Source organism: Larimichthys crocea, chromosome XIV (genome assembly GCF_000972845.2).
Source record: "Larimichthys crocea isolate SSNF chromosome XIV, L_crocea_2.0, whole genome shotgun sequence".
In the NCBI taxonomy this organism is placed as follows: Eukaryota; Metazoa; Chordata; class Actinopteri; family Sciaenidae; genus Larimichthys; species Larimichthys crocea.
In genome coordinates, this window is record NC_040024.1 from 7,546,031 (window position 1) to 7,567,338 (window position 21,308).

At 41.4% G+C, this 21,308-nt stretch overlaps 3 protein-coding genes across 4 annotated transcripts; 2 read left to right on the forward strand and 1 right to left on the reverse strand.

Annotated features, from left to right (window-relative positions):
• The first annotated feature begins 878 nt into the window (after nt 1–878).
• Nucleotides 879–5,687, forward strand: rnf175 (ring finger protein 175). The gene is made up of 9 exons (XM_019267087.2): nt 879–899; nt 1,190–1,227; nt 1,314–1,455; nt 2,413–2,567; nt 2,762–2,869; nt 3,283–3,403; nt 3,708–3,841; nt 4,070–4,171; nt 5,176–5,687. Exons 1-9 carry the CDS (start codon nt 879–881, stop codon nt 5,294–5,296), a joined length of 942 nt encoding a protein of 313 aa, XP_019122632.1. The 3' UTR covers nt 5,297–5,687.
• Nucleotides 5,688–7,010: 1,323 nt separating this feature from the next.
• On the forward strand, nt 7,011–14,407 carry LOC104938454 (protein FAM111A). Its single transcript, XM_027287567.1, has 5 exons — nt 7,011–7,055; nt 10,878–10,937; nt 11,066–11,185; nt 11,502–11,549; nt 11,646–14,407. The coding sequence occupies exons 2-5, from the start codon at nt 10,878–10,880 to the stop codon at nt 13,425–13,427; spliced, it is 2,010 nt and encodes a 669-aa protein (XP_027143368.1). The 5' UTR covers nt 7,011–7,055; the 3' UTR covers nt 13,428–14,407.
• Nucleotides 14,408–15,105: 698 nt separating this feature from the next.
• LOC104938453 (toll-like receptor 2 type-2) lies at nt 15,106–21,101 on the reverse strand. 2 transcript variants are annotated; one of them, XM_010754846.3, is made up of 12 exons: nt 20,865–21,100; nt 19,246–19,598; nt 18,587–18,743; nt 18,352–18,501; nt 17,888–18,094; nt 17,664–17,786; nt 17,401–17,551; nt 17,112–17,276; nt 16,808–16,987; nt 16,569–16,709; nt 15,985–16,490; nt 15,106–15,701 (listed from the first exon to the last, which is right to left on the reverse strand). In XM_010754846.3, exons 2-12 carry the CDS (start codon nt 19,514–19,516, stop codon nt 15,302–15,304), a joined length of 2,451 nt encoding a protein of 816 aa, XP_010753148.3. In that variant the 5' UTR covers nt 19,517–19,598; nt 20,865–21,100; the 3' UTR covers nt 15,106–15,301. The 2 variants fall into 2 exon arrangements, with proteins under 2 accessions (XP_010753148.3, XP_027143357.1); XM_027287556.1 differs by having other exon boundaries at nt 15,108–15,701; nt 19,246–19,537; nt 20,865–21,101.
• Nucleotides 21,102–21,308: the final 207 nt, after the last annotated feature.

Sequence of the window (21,308 nt, forward strand, 5' to 3'; positions counted from 1 at the left end):
GAGGCAAAAGTACTTTGTGACTTTGGGCTATACAAATAAAATCTGATTTGATTTATGGGCCAGGTGTGTGTACACACGAGGAATTTGACTACATATGCATGCATACTGCACTTTATACAATCAGTGTTGATTCTCTGCACAGTCTCAAAGACTAAACTCTTTATAAGGTTTTAGACTTGCATATTGCATAGTTCACTGTTACTTGGTTTTTATTTTACTGCTGCTGGTCTTATTTAACTTATTTATACGTGTGTGTGTATATAGTGTTAAAATAGGATATAAGTCAAGTCAATTTTATTTATATAGCACATTTAAAAACAACAGAAGTTGACCCAAAGTGCTTTACAGTCGGAGCAGATCACAAGGATAAAAACAATGCTATAAGAAACAACAAAACAAGATAAAATGAATAATAAAGTAGACAATCATTAATGATAAGTGTATACAGCGCCGGTCCTGGCCACATTTGCGCCCTGGGCGAACAACCACCACCAGGTTTATTTTCTTGCTATCACTTACAATCTCACTTACCATTTGGAAGCTGTGGTAATAATATAAAGTGTTTCTGATTCTGATCTGTATCTATAGACATTTGTAAATTGGGTAAAGGACTGATTGTTTTATTTCACTTCAGTGTTAATCTACAATTCAGAAAGTAACACAATTTTTTAAAAAACAAGTGTATATATACTTAATTTTTGTTACTTCGCCTCAGTTCTAACATTTACTCGCCGGGACATTTTTGACCCTCTCGGCCTTCCGTAGCGCGGACGCTGTGGAGTCAGCGGGCGGAAGCTGCTGTCAGAGCCGAGCTAACGTAGCAGCTCGCCGGCTGCAGCTTTCCCTGGAGGAGGGGGTGGAGGAAAAACAGCCAAACCATGGCAGGTGTCCACCCTCAGGTGAGTACAGCGACTTAATAACGCACCTGTCCGCACCTTCTGCCCGTTAACGGACACTTTTAACGTTGAAACGAGCTTACCGGTGGCTAACGTGTTTCTAAAGCTAAGTCTGCTGCTGTAGGGACGTGGCAACACAGCAGAACCTCCCAAAAAAAACGACCTTTTAAATCATATATCACGTCTTGTTTGGGTTTATTTGACTTGTCACTGCGTTATCAAGTCTAATTAACCTACATGAAAGTGTCCTGGGAGACTAACAGCTGCTATTTCTGTCCCTGCCTTCATTACAGGACGACCTGCTGAAGATGACACACAGAGAAAACTGGAAGTGAGTCCACGCCGACACCCACAGTCTTCATTTAGTTCAGACCTCAGTGCTGCATCATCTCCTCTCTCCATGTGTTTCCACCACAGGGTACAACATGAGCGTCTGCACGTGAAGCACCGGGGTCACGAGGCCATGCACGCCGAGATGGTCCTGATCCTCATCGCCACGCTGGTGGTGGCTCAGATAGTCCTGGTGCAGTGGAAGCAGAGGCACCACCGCTCGTACAACGTGAGTGATGCTCCTAACTCTTAAGACTTTGCAGGATAAGTTGTGAGCCCGAGTCTCAGAGTTTAGTCTCGGTTTCAGAGACTTTTCCCGGCTGATTTTGGAGGCTTGAGCGGTCTGATTGGCGTCACATTTTTCTAGATATTACATTTGGCTCATGCTGTGTTTTTGTTATGCAGCACGGACAGCTGGAGCCAAAACAGACGACAAATAAAAGGAAAAACATCTGTTTTTGCTGCAGCCTCTGGTCTACATCAGTGTTTCTCAGTCCTGGTCCTCGGGGACCACTGCCCTGCATGTTAGATGTTTCCTACTCCACCACGCCTGATTCAAATGAGCTCTGCAGTGGCCTGATAAGGAGCCACTCATTTGAATCAGGCGTGGTGCAGGAGAAAACATCTAAAACATGCAGGGCAGTGGTCCCAGAGGACCAGGATTGAGAAACACTGGTCTACATCACATCACATCCACGTAACTTCAGACTCCACCACAAAGCCGCCAGACTTTGTTTACTTGGTTTGTACCAATGAGCCGAGTGTAGAGACTCTTCTGAAACGGACCACGGTGCTTCTGGTGGGGTTCGAAACATGAACCAGAGAACACACACACAGATCGCATCGCATCCCTGTACCTGTGGTGGAACTTAGCCCTGCGATATATAATAATAATCAACTTTATCAAGGCCACTCATACATTAGAGGTCCACAGAGCTCTGCATTTAGAGAGAACTTCCATAAATTCTTCAGATCCAATCCAACAGTTTGTAACCAGCTTTGTGCTGAGTTTGTCACCTCAAGCCCCCCAAGATGAGTTCAAACCGACGATATTACTGGGGCTGTTTTCTCAAAAAAGCTCCACGAATACGTACGACCACGATGTCTTCTGTACAGCACCGACTAAAGAAACCGCAGAAGACTAAGAACAATGTTGCGTCTAATAAACTGTCCGTCTCCTCCTCAGCTGGTGACTCTTGTTCAGATGTGGGTGGTCCCGCTTTACTTCACCATCAAACTCTACTGGTGGAGATTTCTGTCCATGTGGGGCATGTTCTCCGTCGTCACCAGCTACGTCATCTTCAGAGCCACTCGCAAGCCGCTGTCCTGCAGGACGCCGAGGTGAGAGGAAACTAGACCCTGATGTTCAGAGGATTGTAACCGTTGCTGTCTTAAAGCTACTACGTCTGGTCCTCCAGCAAACAAGCAAACATGTTTGACCTCCAGACGAAAGCTTTTCTTTCACGGTTCACATTCAAACTTGTACACAATTATTCACAAACCTACTGGAGATGACACCTTTCCATGTTTTTCAGGATGGTCTACAAGTGGTTCCTGTTGATCTACAAGCTGAGCTATGCAGTGGGCGTCCTGGGATACCTGGCCATCATGTTCACCATGTTCGGCTTTAACGTCTTCTTCAGGTGAGACAATCAGAAGATCCAACTGAAACTGAACTTGAAGGAAAGTCCTTTTTAAAGCAACTTCCACTGGAACACTGCGATGTTCATTTACTCTGACAGCTGTCTTTAAGGAGATACTTCCTACCAAGTACGTTTGGTTGGAGGAGTTGTTCAGTGAGTGCTGTTATGGTGTAGGAATGAGGCAAACTGAGAGCTGATCAGATACATCAGAACATTGTTTACTTTGACCATTACCAAAGTAATTACCTGTTTTCCTACCTTCTGATATTATTAAACATGGTTTTAAAAACACAAATTAAGTGTCGGATCTCTGGTCTGTCAGTTTAAATGTCTCTCAGTTCACACTTTATATGTACTTAAAGACACATGAATTACCTCCACTTACAAAGAGACACCCCTTCTACTTTGTGCAGGATCAAGGCGGAGGACTCTATGGACGTAGGTGTAATCATGCTGTTTTACGGGCTTTATTACGGCGTCATGGGCAGAGACTTTGCTGAAATCTGCTCTGACTACATGGCTTCAACAATCGGGGTAAGACTCGTTCCTTCTTTTTGTTTTATTTGAGTAGCATCAGTACGTAACGGGCCAACTGCTGCAATTCATCACAACACACAGACACACAGATTTTTAGATTCAGTGAGACTTCCACGCTCTGTAGATGTCATTATCTTTGATAAATAAACATCCAGAAATCTGCTCTGTAATCAGAGAAAAAAGACCTTCCTTATCTTCATGTACATCCATGGGTACACCGCAAACAGGAGCTGCTAACAGCTGTTTTGGCTCACCTAGCTAAATGTAACACACATTGCTGACGTTGCTCATGTGTTCTCAGTACTATAACAAGGGAGGCATGCCCAGCAGAAGCCTGACCAACGACATCTGTGCGGTGTGCGGTCAGAGGATCCTGGTGGACTTGGAGGAGGAAGGATTCATAGAAGACACTTACCAGCTCTCCTGTGGACACATGTATCCTAAAGCTCAGTTGATCCGTGCAGGAGAAATGGCTTTCTATCTCTGTTGACCCCTCACAGGGGAGGTCAGAGGTCAAAGTACATGGACTAAATTACAATATGTATTACATTACTTTCCAAAAGTAGCTGTTTCTCCCTGTTTTCTAAGCTAACCATGTCCTGCCATGTTCTCTTTGTCAGTCATTTGTGACGTATAATATTCTGGCCTTAACTTCACCTTCAGATTCCACGAGTTCTGCATTCGCGGTTGGTGCATCGTGGGTAAGAAGCAGACATGTCCGTACTGTAACGAGAAGGTTGACCTGAAGAGGATGATGAACAACCCGTATCCTTTCATAGACCCTGTGTGATTTGTTCTTTCCACTCAGGAACATTTCCTGTTCACCTGGTGTTAACATTCCACATATCTAAATTCCTCATGTCTCCAGTGATCACTTGAAAGGTTTAGTTTGTAAAGACCAAATGCATGGAGGATCAACAGTAGCAGTTTGTCGCAGACAGTGGACTTTCTCGCCCGTATTGTTTGTTGTTTACTGTATCTGTAAAAATTGATGTATGCCATCAATAAAATGTTGCCTTCTTTTATAGATTTAGTGCAAACGGTGTTGAAGTGTGCGTTTAAACACCTCGCTGCTAAATGTTGGCAGGTAAGACGCCCTTCAGACACGGACTAGCCACCGGTACATTACAGCGATGCCTCAACAAAGTTTTTGACCAAATTTCCAACAAGGCACGGACGATTAGGAATTTGCCGTAGACTCACTCAACAAATCAAGCTCAAAACCGATTAATGTATTTTTAATTGTGCACAATTTAATCGTGTTTGTAACATGTTATTTATCTTGAAACACACAAGTTACGGGTACTAACAGGAATATTAGTGTTAAAACTACAAGAGATATGTCGCTGAATGTGTTCCAGACCTCCAGTTTTTGATTGGTCTGATCTTGGTGGTCATTTATATTTATCCAAACACACGTTAATACCGGGTGTAGCTCTCCAGAAGCTGCTTTACAATAGAAATATGGAAACACTGTTGATGTGAGAGGAACTCAGATTTGATCAGTGTCAAATCCAAAAGTAGATCTTTACTTCAAATCTTCAAATCATCGACTATTAAACTTCTCCCTGAAGTTCCTGCAGACTATTAACTGCCCTAACAGTAATAGGTGGGAAAATATGAATCAGTTGCAGCCTATTTAATTAAAATATAAGGTCTTATTAATCAATGTATCCCCACAGTCCCATAGGACTTCACTTTAGGGTCCAAACCATGTTTTTAAATGCGTCTATACGAGAACTCTCCTTAATTCCTTCATCTCCTGCCAGCTGGGAAAAGACACACGTCCTGTACGGGCAGCTGCTTGATTGGCTCAGATATCTGGTTGCCTGGCAACCCATCATCATCGGTATCGTCCACGGGATTAACTTCTCCCTGGGCCTCGAATAGAGCCCCGAGGAACTCCGCTGTGTTTACGTCAAGGAGTCGTGACAACTTTGAGAAACATTTGGCAGTACAGTGTCAAAGTCAGCGCTGCAAGGAACTGACTCAGGCTGCTGCTTCTTCTTGAAGGCTTTTGTTTCCTCGGTACGTGTTGTTTGACTGAACGCTTGCACAGTTTCCAGCAGAGTGCTCCCTGGTGGTTTGGGTCTCTGTTTGAGGACACTGTGATGCCAAAAAAAAAACTGCTGCCAACTTGAACAAAAGTATTAAAGCACAGATCCAGTATTTGATTGACACAAGAAAGATATGTTTACTTTGGACCTCGCTGTCGTGCATGTTGGTTTTCATTGTGATAAATCATTGCTTTACTTTGTAATGTATGTAAAAAAAAAAAAAAGGTTTTATCATTTGTTTGCACACGCTTCTGTTGACACCACTTTTATTTCCAATGTCGGATCTGTTACCTTTTTTAATTTGTATGAAGCTGAATTTGAGCAAAGGGCCAACGTTGTAGCAGTTGGAATCAACACATCACTGTCGCTCACTGAAGCTGATCTTCTATAATGTAAAACACTCCGTGGAGGAGGCGAGACTCAAACTTCACATCATCAATTCATCGGCTGGCGTCTTTTTTATTTTGTTACTGTTCCAACCTCCAAACTTTCAGTGCCAGGAGTTTAGTTTGTCAACATCGACTGCTGCTGATATCAACTTTATATTTATTAAATATTTATAAAACCTCATCAGTGTGTCAGAAAATCTCTTCACACACACGGTCATACTTTTGCACTTTGGTTTAATTCGTCTTCAAACTGGCCTGTTGTGTTTACCTTCAAACACAACGTGCACATCCTTTAGCAGACTTGAATGAATTTCCTCCCTTATTTAACATTTGCTAAGATTTTCTAAATATTCTTTACATCCATGTTTCTTCAGTCTTCTGCTGGTGCATTGCTGCATATCTTGGTTTCTTACTTTTACTCGGATCAGTGGAAACACTGGCTGGACTGTATTGTTTCGGTGCGAGCTCAATACTACTAAATAAAACAAAATGCTTCCATAGAAAGTTGTTAAAAGTGTCAATGACCAGAATGAGAAAATCAACACTGAAATACCGATCGCCAAAGTCTTATAGTTGGGTCGTATTCAGCAATGTTGTGACTAAAAAGCGAAGGTTTGTTGAATTCCTTGTCTTCTTTCTATCTTCTGATATGTTGTTTTCAACTGGTGGTATTCTTCTTATCCCTTTAGTCTTTGTTTGCTCCTGACTGTGTAAAATAGGTTGGATTGAATGGACTCCATCCACCTACCCGCAGTGAACCAGCAGTCTGATCTAGCTCTAAGCTGGAAATGTGCCCAGCCCTCCCTCAAGTTTTGCCGTGTATTCTATTGAAACTGTACCACCAGGGAGGAGGTTAAACTAAGTATCTGGTACTTCATTAAAGGTATCAAGTTCCTATATGCCAAAAAACTGTTTTAAAAGCCATGGACATCTTTTGTTATTGAACACATAATGATTTCCGGCGATCACCTGACATGTCAAAGTGTCTCCTGTACTGAAACTGTGCCACAACAGCCAATCACTCACTGCCATCTGTCAATGGCAACGGATAATTGGGAGGGGTTCAATGTGGTATGTGGTAGTTAGAGCTTCCTGGAACACTGTGACTCAGTACATCAAGTACACAGTGAGGAAACACACCTTCATTTTTCCTTTATTCTATTTTCAAACAGCGCACGTTTGTAGAGTCGTCAGTGAGTGAAGGTAAGATTTATTTCCTTTACATATACAGTATGGCCTTATGAATACAATCGGGACAAATATGGATAATGGATGGATCTGACACTTGAAATTTGAAAAGAAAGAGTTGGATTTTTTTTACTCGGTCTCCAAAAAGTTCAGTGGTGCTACATCTGTAGATAGTTAAAACATTTCACTGAATAAAGATGCAGTGAAGACTAGAGTGTTTTAAGTAAAATTAAACATTGTATTAACGTAATACATGAACTATGGGGGAAGAGTAAGTTTTACTTTTGTTTTCCTCATACTATTTAAATGATTAATAGTTGTATGTACCTAAACCTAGAAATACTTCATAAACTTTACTCTGAAAGTGTAGCATTTTGAAACACCTGTCGCATGAGCACAATACAACAGGACCGGTTCTGCCTCTTCGGACGTTACAGGAAGACAGAGCAAGGTGTGGCACGCAGGTATGTTGTTACAGTTCTGTTTTAAATTTGTGATAATATATAGGTCTGCATGTATTTTGATAGTTTGACGCAAGATATGTTAGTGTTCATAAGTTAATTTAAAGTCAGCATAACGCTACATTAGTCCAGGCTGTCTGTAAGTAGAAATGCTCACACAGGCTCCTCCTTGCTCCTCCACTGACTGAGTGAGACGGACAGAGCATATTATGCAAATATTGCATGAGTTGTTCATGCTCCCTTCAAGTGAGTGCCTCAGTGAAGAAAAAAAAAGGGAGCGTCTCAAGCAAGCCCAAAAGAGGGAGGACCGTCCGTCCTGTTCCACTACTATTCACCCAAGGACAGTTCAGGAATCCTCCCCAGGGCAAACGAGTCCCGGCAAACGGGTTTTGCCAAAAAATGAATGGGTGTGTATTGTGTGTATAGAGCTAGAGTGTGTGATGTCATCGCTAGAGTGGAGAGGAGAGAAAACGATCAGTAAAAAAATAAAACGTATTCGACTACCGTGGCCTCAAATGAGCCACTACAGACACGATTTCTACATAGAAACGTAGCAAAATTTGTCGTCTCACTCACATTATAAAAAGTTCTCACATGATAAAAAGGCGGGAAATTTTCTGGAGGAAAGCAGAAGTAACGTTTCTCTGAATTGCTCCCAAGGGCACATTTCTTCATTTATCGACACAAAACGACTATGTAGACGTTTAGGAAGGGCACAGAATGCCCTCAGTTATGTCGGTTCGATGATTGGAAATCCGGTTTGGCCAAAAATCGTTCCTGCGCGTCAGTGCTAACATGCTAATGGTAACATGCTAATGGTAACATGCTAATGTTAACATGCTAATGATAACATGCTAATGTTGATTGCTAGCGCATTAGCTCTAGCCAGGGCCGGTCCTAGCTATGGGCAATGTGGGCGGCCGCCCAGGGCGCATTCTCCGTGGGGGGCGCACGAACGCCCGAAAAAGCAAAAAACCTCGGTAATTTTCGGTACCGCTCATTAAGTTAGCGGAGCGGGCGCCCCGGGAGCGGGGTGTTGACAAGGCAGAGGGGGGCGTCGGACAGACCGATGGGGGCGCACGCATCCCGGGGCGCACGGCGCATCCAGGGGCGCACCGGCGGCCGTTAGGGCGCACAAGAAAATGTTCGCTGCTCCTGTGTCTAAATAAACATGTTAAAAATGACTATTTGAGGTGTGCTTTTTAAATACAGACCCTCGGCCACAGCGTCACGCACACTCAAAATTTCTTTCGAAATTTTTCTAGTTTTATTTTTTTATTATTATAAGTAACCATGTGTACCTCAGGACAGTTCACTATTCTATTGTACAGTTTCTAGTAGTAGTACTAGTGGGCTGTATGCACATTTGTCCCCTCTAATTTATTGTAGTTGTATCCATTTTTCTAATACTTGAAGTATTGTTTTTGAGTTCATAGTCCTATGAAAATATTCTTGTGTGAAACGTTTTAATTTTAAAATATTGTTTTGAGTTTCTGTATTGTTAAAAATGTTCTTGTGTGGAAATTTTGCACTAAAAGCTTTTGCACTTTATTGTTGTGTATTCATAAGTGTTTAGGTGTTGAAAAACATAAGTCAAAGTAGTTTTACACACATACACAGCGCCCTGGGCGAGCAACACCCTTAGTCATCCATCATAACATAATATTACAATTGTGGCTCAATATTTTAGACCATTTAAATTGTGTCTCTTCATTTTCAGGGTACGCTTTGGAGGAGCCAGTGGACTTTGTGGACACTTGGAGTTGAGGACTGGTTTAAATGTTGAAATTCCACTGTTTCAGAGTGTATTTTAATTGCATATTTGAGAAGTGACTATGTTACCAGATCTATGTTGGATGTGGTGTATAATGTGTAATACTGTGTATTTGCTCTTTACCAGTAATACCAACCTTTCAGTAGTATGATACAAATTTGGATATTTTTCTTTAAAAAATATACTTAGTCTTAGTTTAAATATAGTACCTTTTGTTGGAGATACATCTTTAATTTACTGTTAGTACAGATTCTGATGCAGTACAATATAATGCACAACTATTAATGCAGTACTTCTACTTTCTGTTTTTTTTTTTTCTATTTAAATAGAGGTATACATACAAGCTTAAGAGGCTGTTTCTATCCTGACTCTCTCAAAGAAGTTGTTTTGAGCCTGTTTGTGTGTTAAACGTTCTTGAATCTCTGAGTATTATATTTCTGTAACGGACATTGAAATTCTGTTTCAGAGGGTGGCAAGTTTTTCACTGCATATTTGAAAAGCACTAGTCCAGATATGTACTGTATGCACAAAAGTATTGGGACACCTGCACAATCTAATGCTATTGACAGTGTTCCTAATATTTTGGCACAGTAGTGTTTATTGGATGTAGTGTATACTGTGTAATACTGTCTGTTTGTTCTTTTTATATCAGTCATGGCAATGTTAAATTTATGGCTGCCCCATAAAAGTTTGGGCAAATCAATCCACAATAGTACTGGATTTACCTTAATGGTACTTGTTTGTTGAACTGTTTAAAATGAAAAATAAACACTTTAATTGCATTGTAATTTAGTTGTGTAATATGTGATAGATAGATATTAAACGCATAGAGTATTGGTTAAATTTATTGAGTAACATTTATCAAAAGAAAAAGAAAACTGGCACTGATTACCTAATTTTAGTGAGTAATGTAACGTAATGCAACCAAGTAAATTACAATGCCAAGCACAAGAAAATAATTTAAATCTACTAAATTACAGTAGTACAGCAAATACTACAAATATATAAAATATACTTAAGATTTTGAGGAAAATTATGTTTCTATGAAAAACAAGTAGACTTTACCTAAATTGTTTAAATAAATGTAACTTAACAGTTGTGAAGATATTAAGTAACATTTACTTAATTACATCCATGGTTTATTTGCCAGTATCAAATAAAATATACTTACCATAAAACATGAGTGTTACTTGATATTGCAGCATTAAATTTTACTTAAATTATTTGTGTGCCAATACTTACAATATATTTTTTAAGTAAATCTTATGAGTTATTTTTTTCAGTGTTGGTAAGAACGTAATCTGCATTGGCAATAGCCATCTTGACATTTGCTAGATGTTTATCCATAAAATGTGCTGCTTTGGAAACACAATTAAAAAGTGGTAAATATAACCATTTTGAGTTTATTACTGCATAACTTACATGCAGATTTTAGTCATCAGTTAATGACATAAATTTGGGTATGAGCTGCAGTGACACCTCTATGGATAAAACTTACTTGAGTCCGTTCTTTTTAATGGTGTACGATCTAAGTTAGCTCATTTTAGTTCATTGTGTAAACATGTCATTTAAACATCAACTAACTGCATTTTTGTATTTTAGATGCCTTCCAGAAAGTCACAGTCACAGTCAAAGGACATCAGGTCCTTTTTCAAGAAAAGTGTAAGTAACAGCTTAATACTTAACAAATGTTTTAACTTTAAATCTGTAACTTTGGCGTTCTAACTTGGTCATCATTTCTTTGGAGAATTATTAAGCGTGTCCAAATGATTTATCCATTATTCTATCAGGACAATCCTCAAAGCAACGGGAGCTCAACCCCCACAGAGAGTACACAGCCAGGTGGAGCTACAAGCTTTCAACCAGGTGGAGCTACAGACTGTCAGCTGGGTGAAGCTATGAACTATGAGGTAAGTGTTATGCCACAGATCTGATGCCAAGGCAAAGCAGTGAGAACATGTTCACATTCAAATGGTTTTTAAGTTGGACCTTTTGTAACTCAAACATGACATATCATATCATAGGCCCCTACTGGGTTTGCTAGTTCACAGATTTCTTGTCTATTACCATACCAAGTGACTCGACTGGTGTACCGTATCACACACAAGCACACACATATGTGCATTAACACAACTTTGATTTCTTTATAGCTCTATTATTGGTCAAACATTAATTGTGTCCATGGTGTTAACTGAAATAAATCTAAGTCATTTTCTCTTTTTGAAGGCCGCTGCACAAACCCGAGTGAAGAGGGAGAATGATTGTGACTCCATGGTCAGTTGACTAATACACTGCATGCACAAAAGTCTCCATTGTTATGACATTAACAAAGACACATAACCTTTACTTTCTCACTCTAATTCTCTGCAGGATGGACATTCACATCAGTTCAGAGTGAAGTTCAGTCGTACTGACTGTGAGGAATACACTGTTACCTGTGATAAACCTTGCACAGTGCTGAAGGCGATAAAATCACTTGAAATCTACAAGAAGAAGATGAAGTGTTCAGATGTAAAGATTGTAATTCAGCTGGGTGAAGGGGATCGTAAATCTATTGTTGCGACACATTTCCCGTGCTCTCTTATCGAGCATGATAAGTGTCTGATCATATCAGAGGAGTCAGAACAGGTTGAAGTTGCCCAAGACCAATATTATGAAACAACATATTCAAGTGAGAAATATTCCGTCTTCTACATTGATACAGTAGGAGGGAAATACACCAGAACAAAGCAGCTTTTTAGAAACAATGCTCTCAAACAGTTCAAGTATCTCTGTGTCTATGGTGAAAAGGGGGAGACTGTAGAAGAGGCTCTGAAAAGAGACGGTCGCTTCATTGACAACCTTGGCAACTTCACTCTGTCTGACAACGATGAACAAAATCGTATCACAGAATGCACACAGAAAGTTGATAACCTAAATGGAAAACAATTCAAGATATGTCTTACACGGGGGGAGAAAGCAGATGATGAAGAGCAGCAGGAAAACCCAGGTACATCAAGTAACCCACAACAGAAGAGTGCCACAAGGCCAGTCTTAGATGTAGCAAAGCAAAGTGGAGTCAGTGTCAGAAAAGTAATAAAAATGAAAGAGAGTGGCAGCAGTGTTGACACACAGGAGATTTATGAAATACTGCGTAAGCAGTTTCCAGCTCTGAGAGAACTGATGCAGAGTAGATTTCCTGGTGATTCTTATCAGACAGCACTGGAACTGAGGAAGGAAGACTTTGGAAAGATCCAACAGTCGTTCAGTGAAGTTCACAGAGTCAGGAAGCTGCTGAAACTGGGTGAGTCAGTCTGCAAAGTGGTTGTTCCGGATGTTTGTCAGGGCACAGGCTTTGTGTTGTTTGACAACTTTATTCTGACTAACGGACACTTATTCAAAGATCGTGTTGATGGAGACAGGCTCATGGAAGGTACAGAAGTGTGTGTGTTGTTCAACTATGACGATCCTGAGCCATTCAGTAATTCCTACTACTTCAACGTAGATAACTCTTACATCTGTTTAAACAAGGATGAGCTAGATTATGCCGTACTTGAGCTCAACCCTCAGGTCCAGAAACTGAGACAAACAACACAAACAGAAAAACTGAAGGTACCACCTGGGCTACTGAAGAACTTTGGTCCAGTGCCTGAAAATGGTGAAGCCTGCATCATTGGTCACCCAGCAGGAGGCGTGAAAAAAATGGATTTTACATGTATCATTGAAAAAGAGAAGAGAGGCCAGGCTGTCAGTGATCATTTAGATAAGTACAAAGAAACTATTTTTACAATCCATTCAATTGAAAACTTAATCAAAAATCAGAACATTGAAAGCATCATGATCGATGGAACTAGAGCAGAAAATATAGCAACCTACGACACCTTCATGTATCACGGCTCCTCTGGCTCCCCAGTGTTTGATGCTCAGGGGCAAGTGTTTGGTTTGCATACTGCAGGGTATACCTATGGGTTTCCAAACCACACAGAGAGCGTGATAGAGTTCGCACAATCCGTGCTGACTATATTTGAACACTTTGTGGGTCACCTGAAGGAAAGAGGAGATGAAGAGCTGTTGAGGAGAGTTGAGGAGGAAGCACAGCGTAATCCTTACCTGAAAAAAATATTAAATAGCTTCTGTGAGGAGGACATGGACGTTGATTTTGGTGTTATGTAAAGACACCTGGCTGCACAGGTTGTATTGTCCATATTGTCATTTTCTAACTATAACAAGTTACATACAGTACTTTAGTTTCTGTGTGAGGAGCAGAATCTGTGCAGTTGTTGTCGATCGCCTGGATGCTTATTTAGAAATCCACCACAGAAAGTCCAAAAACAAAAGAGAAGAAAGGAGGATTCCTCTGTATGCAATGTACCCACATAATATTGTCAGACATCATCATCATCATTTATTCACATATATTCATTTATCCTGTACTTTGATATGAATTCTTGTTCTGGTGAAGATCATGGTAGAAAGTTGGTTTCCATTGCCATATAATTTTTTTATTATGATTTGTCATGTATCCGTTTTTAACAATGTGTGTTCTTTACTCTGTATGATAAGTAAAGTTTTATGTTCTTTGTTTGGTTGAGACTGGCTCTGTTCAGATAGGCCTAAGACATCAGCTATGCTACGCTAAGTCAGCTCTGAAACAGTGCTACAAAAACAGTAGCTCCAGCGAGAGGTCGCGGTCCGTAACCCACAAAGTCTGCATGAGACAGACTCTGGCTCTTTCTCCTGGAGCCTCAGCCTGCAGGACTTGTGGGTGATGTTTGGGTGTGAGGCAGTTTGGACTTTTGCAAAACTCCTAAACCGGTGAGAGTTGATTATTCCACGGAGGTGATGCTTGCCTATACGTCCCAGTCGCGTCTCCCTGGTCTACTGTGCATAGAAGGGGGCGCTACCATACTGCACGAGCACACTTCTGTGAATAATTGATGTCAGCCAGTTTGGAGATCAGATAAGTAAAAAATAAATTATGTGACTAAAAATCTAAAGTGTCACAATTATTTAATTTGACCCATAGTATGGCCAGATCCAGGCCCTGAACAGAACCAAATCAATCCTTTATTGTTTCTATCAAGATTTTCTTTTTTTGTATTGAATAAACAAACTGTTATTGGGAAAATAAAAATGATATAACTTTAAAAGTCCCTGTCGGTTAGATTCATTTCTGGGAAAGACAAGACAAGAGAGTTTTCTTTGAAGGACCCTTCAGGTCCTGAGAGGTAAGCTCCAGCACATCCACACTACTGTAACACTGCTGGTAACCTTAGAGCACACACACTATACACTGTAGGGTAAAGGGTTCTGTGTTGGGACCCTTCTCTGAGCCGACCAGGTGTTTGCGCTCAGCGAAGACCTCGTAGCTGTTAGGTTTTCCTTTTTTTTTCTTTATAGGATAGGGGTTGTAAACCCTAACAGGGTTCTTGAGATAGAGGTTACTGGGGCAGGTCACCGAGCTCGTGTAAAGAGATACTCCCTCATTGGTGTTTTCTCTGAGATGGTGAACAAAAAAGAAAGAGCTGCCAGGGTGAAAGGTCTTTCTGGGAGCCTCGGCGAGGCCTTCCCTTTAGGCTTTTATGTAGGTACAATCAGATAAGAGAGCCCTTCTCTGACCTCCGACCTCTCCCCCCTTCCCATATCCACACGTCTCAGTGCTCATACGTTTTGCTTTGACAAACTCTTAAGAGAACATGTCACCACTCACTGCTATTACTTTTTAACAACTTGATACAAGTTACTGTTACCAGCATCCTCAGGTTGTAGCAGAAATGACACATCAACAACTCCCCCAAGTGGCCACTTCACCACACCACCAGCAAATCAAGCCGTAGTTCATCTTTAGTTGTACATTTGAAATTCTTTATTACATATACATATTATAGACAAAGTAAAAAAGGATTAGGATTATTACAAATGATGAACTGTTGTGCAGCTGAATCATTTTCTTTGAAAGTAACAAATATTGAATGTATTAAATTTTAATTTTTTCTTATCTTGCATGTCCTTGTGTGCTCACTCTATCATCTTTTTGTCTTTCCCTCTCAGTAGTCCTCCTCTTCTCCTCTCAAAGCCTTGCGGAGACTCCTCCAGAACTCCCCAATCTTCTCCTCCTCCTGAGGCCACTCCAAGTAGGTGGTGGAGCTCATGAGTTTGTGCAGCTTGCAGAAGCGTTTGGGGATGTCGTCCTTGGACAGCGGTTCCAGGAGGATCAAGATCACCTCTCCGCCAGCATTCCGATCGAAGAGCCAGAAGTGGGAGAAGTCCAGCTCGTAGCGGCACCAGTCGGACTGGACGAAATTCTCAGAGAGGACGAAGACGGTTCGCCGGCTGCGTTCCATGGCGCTCATGATGTTGTCCAAAATCCAGTGTCCGGGAAGGAAGTCCCGCTTGTGGAGGCACAGAGTCAAAGGCCGGTGATTCACAGACTCTTCATCATTGTCCCTGAAGAGGTATAAACCAAAGAGAAGGTTATTTCTCTCCACAGGTTTAAATTTTAGTTTTGGTAGGTGGGGTTCTCAGATATACCATGACAAGCAAAAATCAGTGTACATGTAAAGTGGTGTAGGCTATAGTAATCATCTGGTACCCCACTTTAATTCACATTTGAATGATTTTACTTTATTATTCATTCGGAAGTTATGACACAAACAGTCTAATACTGAAGAAATTAGGCTTTGTAGCCTTTGAGATATCTTGACAACTAAGAAATAATGTTCTTAGTTACCTTGGCTCTTCCAGCTCAGGTACCAAAAAGTTGTCCACCCAGCAAGCATCCTGCTCACTGTAGGACACAAAGGCATCAAAGGAGAGTAATGACTCCAGGCCCTCTCTCTCTCTGCATCTCTGCCTTCGCCGCGAGTTACGTTTGGCCTTGAGCCATGCCCACGTCATCTTTAAGTACCACAACACGTGGAGGCGCCACAGCAGGATACACAACAGAATAGCAACAAATAGTGCCAGCCCACAGCTCACAGACACAAACAAAACCCGGTGGCAGTCCACAACAGAGAGATAAACTTGACCCACTGGTTCCTCCTGCAGGTAGAGAGGAGAGTCGCAGATGTAGCTCTCCTCGCCATCTGTTAACTGCACATCTCCACCTTTAATGTCCGACTGGAGGAAAGCAACAAATTCACAGGAGCAGACGAATTTGTTCTGACCCGCCTGTAAGTTCTGGAGTCGTTCGTATGACTGGAGGTCTGAGCGGCCAAACATGTTCAAGGTGTTTGACTGTGGAAGAACAAGGAGGCGTTACAGTAGGATATATAAAGAGCATTGGAAGAAAAGAAAAAAAAGATTGGTCCTTACCTGTATTGTCAGTATTTGCAGATTTGGAAGCAGCCATCCAGAAGGCAGACTCTGAATCTTGTTCCCAGAGAGGTAGAGTTCTCTCAGAGCAGGCAGGAACAGGCTGAAGCTTTTGAGATCATTGTTACTCAGATCCAACACCTGTACAGGATAAAGTAGAAGAGAAAAGTGGTTGAGTTTATTTGTTGTGATGGCTTCAGGTCTGTCAGAACTATTGCTACATGGTCCACTTTTAGTACCTCCAGAGTTGTGGCTAGACAGGGCGTGATGGTTTCAAGTTTAGCCCCAGAGATGTTGAGGTATCGGAGGGTGGAGGGCCAGGAGCAAGCTCGGGGCATGGAGCTGTATGCATTCCTGCTAATGTCCAGGTGGGTGAGTTTGGAGAGCTCTGCCACTAGACGGCTGATCGTCGACAAAGACTAGACACCAGAGGGACAGAGGAAAACTCTTTAGCCAGCAGGCAATTTCACTAAATGTTATATGTGATCAGTTCTAATGACTCAACATGTTAAAACTATTTTTGTTTAAGTTTCATGCAGGCACCTTCAGAGCGTTTCCACTGACGTTTAATACCCGGAGGTCCTTCAGCGTGCCATGTCCGTCACACAGTGACTCAGACAGCGTCATTTCAGTCAGCAGGTTGTCGGACAGGTCCAGGTACTGCAGGTTCACTAGCAGGCGGGATGTGGGACAGGGCATCACAAACACCTGAGGGTAAAATTCAGCCTTCACTAATGAAGTTCAGAGAGTTGAAATAAAATGTAGTGTACTTCTGCGAGTCACTTATTCAGTTGCAGCTACTGCATATACTCATGAACACGTTGTACTTTACCCTGCCGTTTATGACAGACACCTTCCTGGGATAATGCAGCAGAAATCCCAGCTCCAGAAGTGAGACAAACTTCCAGACGTCCAGCACCACAATGTTTCGTAAGAAGAACTCGTCAATGCTTTTCTGATCCGTCCATTTGGCTTCTGCCCACCTAACACCAACAGAAAACCAACAAACCATGCAGTCATCTGTTTGTCACAAATTTTTCTAGCAAGATGGCCCCCAACTTTGTTTGAGTTTGGTAGATCATGATGGCTTCTTACCTGCCCTCTCCTGTCAGGGTGACGCCGTCCAACCAAAAGGAGGTGAGTGGCACTCCATTAAACACCATCAGAAAGCTAACAATGGCTTCATCGGACACAGAAACGTTTTTTAAGCTTATTTGCCTGAAAAATGACATAATAGACGAGTACCTGGTTGGTTTCTTTGGCACACCAATGCTTCTGCATGAATACTTAAACAGAGGAGATGTAGATTATTGTCAGACCTGATTCTTCTCTTGGCAGCTGCTGTGAGGGGCTGTACAGACTCATTCCCAATCAGATGGAGGTCTTCAAGAATGATAGGTGTCTCGGGGTACGACACATCTTCGAGCACAGCCCTAGCTAAGGCTGTATTTGTTAAAAATGCACTTCGGAGGCTTAAAGTGACACGACCCAACGGCCAGACGTCTGCTAGAGTACCGGGCTCGTACCTGCAGAGAGAGAGTAGAGGTAGATTTAAAGATGAGAATAGTAACACAGTGGATTTGAGGATAACCCTTAACCTTGAACTGTTTTTGTTTGGATTTTTGTAATACCACATAGCTGCTTTGTGAAATACTAGAACAATAGATAAATGAATCTATTGTTGTATAATAATCCCCAACAAATGCACCGTGTCCTGCTGTTTGAGCCACATTTGCTAAAACTGATATTTAATTTGATCGGTCTCAACAACACAAACACAAACCGGCTCAAGTTGTTCCCATGCACAGTGAGTTCCTCCAGCTGGGTGACTCCATACAGATCTTCTCTCTTTAGCTCCTCCAGAGCAGGACCTCCAAACCTGAGCCTCCTCAGCCTGACCAGTGTCTGAAATGGTGCAGGAGAACCCAGGCAGCTGGAAGAAGTAGGTAGACACTTAAACATCATGTGCAGTGTGGAGGTTTCTACTCAGTCTTTATACGTAACCTGAGTGCTTTTACCGATATGGGTTGTTGAGCAGGTTGAGGTGCTGCAGAGCTCCTAGCTTTCTAAACCATTTCTGTTTGAGAGCAGTCAGCTGATTGTTGGACAGATCGAGCTCCTCCAGGCTCCACAGAGAGTCGAACGCTGATGGGTGGATCACAGCTAGCTTGTTACCTGGACGACAGAAATATCCACATATGAAAACATCCTGCAACAATGTTGTCAGGGATTCAATCCTGCGGCTATGATCATCATTGATTATAATTCATTATCATTACTCCTATGGTTGTTAATATTGTGGTTATTTTCATTGTTATTCTGGGTACTGTTGTTATGATTATCATTTTTAGAGATGTTATTATCAGGATCATTGTTGTCTCGTCCTGCTCACACGTGTTTCCTTGTCCACATTTTAAAAGCTGAGGTTTCTAGAGTTCTTTCTCGACCTGAAGCACAACAAAACACGAAGTCCTCAGAAAAACTGTGAGTTCCATTAAGACTACGCCTGCTAACGAAGATCATGTGATGTGATCAAAAGCTCTGGAACAGCTACTAAGTGGAGCTTAGAGGTTCTTACAACCTCGTATTCAGTATGTTATCTTTAATTAGAGCACATGTTAATATTAATGCATTATTCATATTTCTATCTATTGTTCAACATATCATGACTTCTTACCGTGGAGATTCAGAGCCTTCAGGTGTCTGTGGCTTTTCAGATCATCCTCAGTCACCATGGCGATCTCGTTGAAGGAGAGATCCAGAGTCAGGGCACGGTCTGTTACCGTGGGAACACTGGTGAATCCGCCATAGGAGCAGTTACAGGACAGCCGTCGGTCACACCGATCGCAGGACAACCTCTCGCTGTCTGGGTTTGACCTCTGACACCAGCAGATGGAGAGGAGGTGGAGGTAGAGGAGGGTGAAGTAAAAGGTGGTCGCTCGTCCCATGCTGTAGGGTGGTTAAATAATCTGATAGTGAACCAAGCGAGAGACAAAGTGAAGGAGTCCGTAAGCATGAGGTGGGCACAAACTGAAAGAAAGAGGAAGTGGATAAAAGAGGAAGCGTTCAATGTTTTATTATGACTTTCCCACAACCTTAATTTACAACATAGTTCTCCTAAAGTGACTGAAAACATCAGAAACCCCCTTTCTCTAACGTCCACTTGAGGCTGGCTCCAGAAGTGAGTCAGTCTCTATAAGTCCCCATGTCCAAATGTCCAACTTCACAGCAGAAATAAACATGTTTACAGCCTGGTCCAAAAAACAGTTTTGGTCTCTGTAGCTAATTTCCCCGTTCATGACAACTGTACTGAGGGTGAATTTATATACAACTCACCTGTTCACATTATATTAAGGCTTAAAGTTATGCAGGATTAAGAGCGGGGACGCTTTGACTGACAGGTGGGTGCTGTTACAGATGGCTTCATTCCTGATCCTTAAGCTCCACCCATGCTCCATGTCTTTGGCCATACTATAGCCACCACATACCGAAACCTATGGCTCCATCCCCAAACATGCGGTTAACGTGTAGCTGGCAAACAAACAGTTAACATGCAGACGCTTCTGTCTACAAACTCACTCCACTTTTGCTGAAAAGTGACACCTTGCCATGATTAAGGCCACCTAAACGCTTCAAAATATTGTAGCATGCAACACAAATATGATAATATCCATATATGCTAATTGAGATATTATTCTTTTATATATTTTTATGATATTTAAACACGTTTAAGAAGGTTATAGTTATCATTTTTATATTATGCTTATCAGTGCATTGATCAAATCTAACTCTACATTTTATTCCTTCTGTTTCTTGAACTCAGCTCGGCCTAAAAATACTTTATTCTTAGAATTAGGACATACATACCTGCCCAACATAAACTGTTGCAACAAAGTTCAAGGTATAATAGAATTTTAAATACATGCTGTAACATTAAGATCTTCTTTCAGTGAGAGTAAGCGACCCAGTCTGAAAGTACACTGAAGCAACGCAGTGCACAGATTGAACACTGATTGTTTTTACTGTCCTTTGTTCATGAGAAAAGATGTGACACGTCTGGACAGAGAGAGAGAGAGTAAAGTTCCTACCCTTAAATTAAAATGAAATTCAGATGCTTCATCAACTTCTTCCTTTTTTCTTTATTACATTATCTATTTGTTTATCTGTGATATGACTGGACTGTTTCCTGTGTCATAACTGCTGCCATAAAAAAGAAAAGATGATAACTGAAACAGCGTTTTAGCAATCAGTCAAACTTCAGGTGTGAAAGCATAAAAACAGTCTGTGCTGCCTTACCGTACTTATCGCTGGACTTATCTCTGATCATGAAGGAAGACACTGTAATGATTCAAAGACGAAAAGGGTTGAAGGGTGTCTTCAGACTGTATAGAGGAAGTAAAAAGTCTGTGGTCACATCTGGAACTAAGTGTGAAAAGAGGTAGTGAGCATTAAAATTTACTTTCGGGAGGAAATCGGTGTGAGTGTATGCCTGTTTAAAGAAACAACCAAACTTTATAGATGCACAAGATATGACAGCAGCATTTTTAACAATGACACTTGAATCATTTAAACTGTAAGAAATTGCTAATTACTAGTTGTGTCTTGTTGAATTCTGAGCTGAAGCTGAAGTTTTATTATCTTCTATATGGTTTCTGTTGTATCATATAACATCACCTCTGTATTCATAGCACCATGACCACAAAGTCTTCTGCTGTTTCTGGTTCTGACCATCACTTCCTC